The sequence below is a fragment of the Penaeus japonicus genome, unplaced genomic scaffold (assembly GCF_977035675.1).
Source record: "Penaeus japonicus unplaced genomic scaffold, GWHDUDI00000001_assembly GWHDUDI00000015, whole genome shotgun sequence".
NCBI classification, from domain to species: Eukaryota; Metazoa; Arthropoda; class Malacostraca; order Decapoda; family Penaeidae; genus Penaeus; species Penaeus japonicus.
Window position 1 is genome coordinate 11672200 of NW_028234417.1, and position 2500 is coordinate 11674699.

At 34.5% G+C, this 2500-nt stretch overlaps 1 protein-coding gene across 3 annotated transcripts in view; it reads left to right on the plus strand.

The window, feature by feature from the left end:
* Pcif1 (Phosphorylated CTD-interacting factor 1) overlaps positions 1–2500 on the plus strand; it is a 21405-nt gene that overhangs the window by 9489 nt on the left and 9416 nt on the right. For 2 of the 3 annotated variants that reach the window (XM_086544471.1, XM_043006014.2), the window contains exons 4-6: positions 899–1002; positions 1182–1331; positions 2290–2444. In XM_086544471.1, the coding sequence (XP_086400597.1) occupies positions 899–1002; positions 1182–1331; positions 2290–2444 (409 nt within the window). The remainder of the gene's footprint in view (positions 1–898; positions 1003–1181; positions 1332–2289; positions 2445–2500) is intronic. The other variant, XM_043006016.2, reaches the window with a different exon arrangement.

Here is a 2500-nt window from a genome sequence, read left to right on the forward strand (position 1 = left end):
TTTTATATCGAGAGACAAATTCTATCAATGCTGTATTTGACTAACATTGTTGTATAGGGTACATATTTGCTCATTATTTTCTTTATACTCAGTGTAATAGAAGTATTTTTGTTATATGAGAGGACAAAAAGCAACTTTATTTTTTTGTATATGTGTATGGTCATGAGCGAATACGAAACATATAACCATCCACAATGAAGATAACATGAAGAGGTAGGGAAGAGGAAGGAAATCTGTGCTTATGACTGTGAGTGCCACAGTAAAAGGCATCCCTACTAGCACAGGGGCACATTATAGACCTTGGTATGGTTTGAGTCACCTTCCTCATCTCGGTCTGTCTGTTCATCCTTCATCGTCGGTACGTTAGAACAAGAAGTAGGCAACTTTCTGTGTGCCATCACTCTATAAAGATGGTGCTTGCTAGAGACCATGGATGGGTCCCATTCAAGGCTCTCACTCCTGTTGATGCTAGAAGAAAATGGTGCCATTTAGGTTTTGGATGTTAGATGAAACCCATTTTGCCTAATATTATGGCAATTATAGTAATTATGACTATAGTAAATATGAGTCAAAATATAATCAGGTTGATTCCAGTTAGAAAGAGCATGACTTACTTAAATTGTGTAATAGATAAAACTGGAAAGTGTAGGAGCATCAGCCATATTTACACCTTACTAATACCAAGACATTATCTGTTTTTGGAATGTAACTTAAAAAAAAGGGGGGTACCCAAAACCAATACTAACACCAATAACAATAGCAGATCTCTAGTAAGATCTATGAAAGCAGAACAATTTATGAAAGTTATAGCTGATTAGACAGAATTACCAGGAAAAATGTTAAAGCTTAATATGTATCAGTAAAGCAGATAGGCTGACTATATATTTTGTCTCAACAGCAGCATCCTCCACCTCAGCAGCAGCAGTATGATCCTATAAGTGATCCTCTAGGGATACAGAATCCTACCAATGGAAGCAGTTCCAGTGCCAACAACTGTCAAAGGTATGATGCTGATGCACATGAAAATGCAGGGACACTTTTGTTAGTAAAGTCAAAGATAAACTTTGTAGAAACATCTTTATTTATGGGGTGGATAAAAGCCTTGTATTTAAAAAAAAAAATTCCCTCCCCCCCTCCTACATTATCTAATGATTTTTCTCATTATGTTTATCTCTTGATAGTGGCAGTACAGCGACCAACAGCAGCAGCCATCCAGGAAGCACCACCACTGCTCCAGTCCCCTCCCCTGCTCCGTCAGTCATATCAGGAGTCAAACGCCGAGCGTCTGAGGAGGCTTCAGGAGCTCCTGTGGCCAAGAAATTTGTTTTGGCGTAAGTATTTTGCTGATCCATTGCATTATTATTATTGCTATTGTCATCGTCATCGTCATTATCATTATCATTATCATTATCATCATCTTTATTAGTAGTAGTACTAATATTATCTCTATTGTTTATTATTATTATCATTATTATTATTATTATTATTATTATTATTATTATTATTATTATTATTGTTATTATTATTGTTATTATTATTATCTTTATTATTATTGTTGCTAATTTATTATTGTTATTAATATTATTATGATCATTATTTTTATTTTTATTATCATTACCATTATTATTATCATTATTATTATCATTATCATTATTATTATTATTATTATTATTATTATTATTATTATTATTATTATTATTATTATTATTATTATCACTATTATTATTATTATCATAATTATAATTATAATTAGGATGATGATAATGATAATAATGATAACAATATATGTGCTTGCTGAACTGAGGCCATGTGTATCATCTGACAAGCTTTCTCAATATTGTAATGGACTAAAATAACAGTATAGGGCCTATATCATGTCATTATATTCTGACAGAAGTATTTTTTTTTTGTAAACATATAATGGAAATAACCATCCCCAACAAAAATAAATGAGGTGGAGATAAGGAAGGTGACCTGTGCTTATGTGTGTGGGTGCCACAGGACAAAGGTGCCACAGTGGTACAGTAGCCACTGCATTTGGTTTGGTTCACCTTCCTCTTCTTATTCTGCTTGTACATCTTGCACTGCAGGTACTTTAGAGTGGTAGGACAGCATCCTATAGCATGTCGATGCTCTCTTCAGCTGATGCTTGATAGAGGTCGTAGATGAGTGTCCTGTAGATGGACATTCATCACTCGGTTTGATTTTCCTTCAAATCGAAGAAATATTTTAGTTTTAGGAAAATGAATTTTCATTGGCAGTTATTAACACTAACTGCATTGCTTACAGAGGCCCATGGGATTTAGAAATTCCAACCAATGTTATCATGTTTGAGCGTCCGCCAATCACCCTGCCGCAACCACATCCCAGTGTAGAAGTTCTGCGAGGACAGCTAGTGTCAAAGTTACGCTCAGGATACCAGGAAATGTGTCTGGCAAGACAAGGTATGAATTGGGGTTTTATGGTGAAGATATGATGAGCATAGATTAAGTTGTCTATC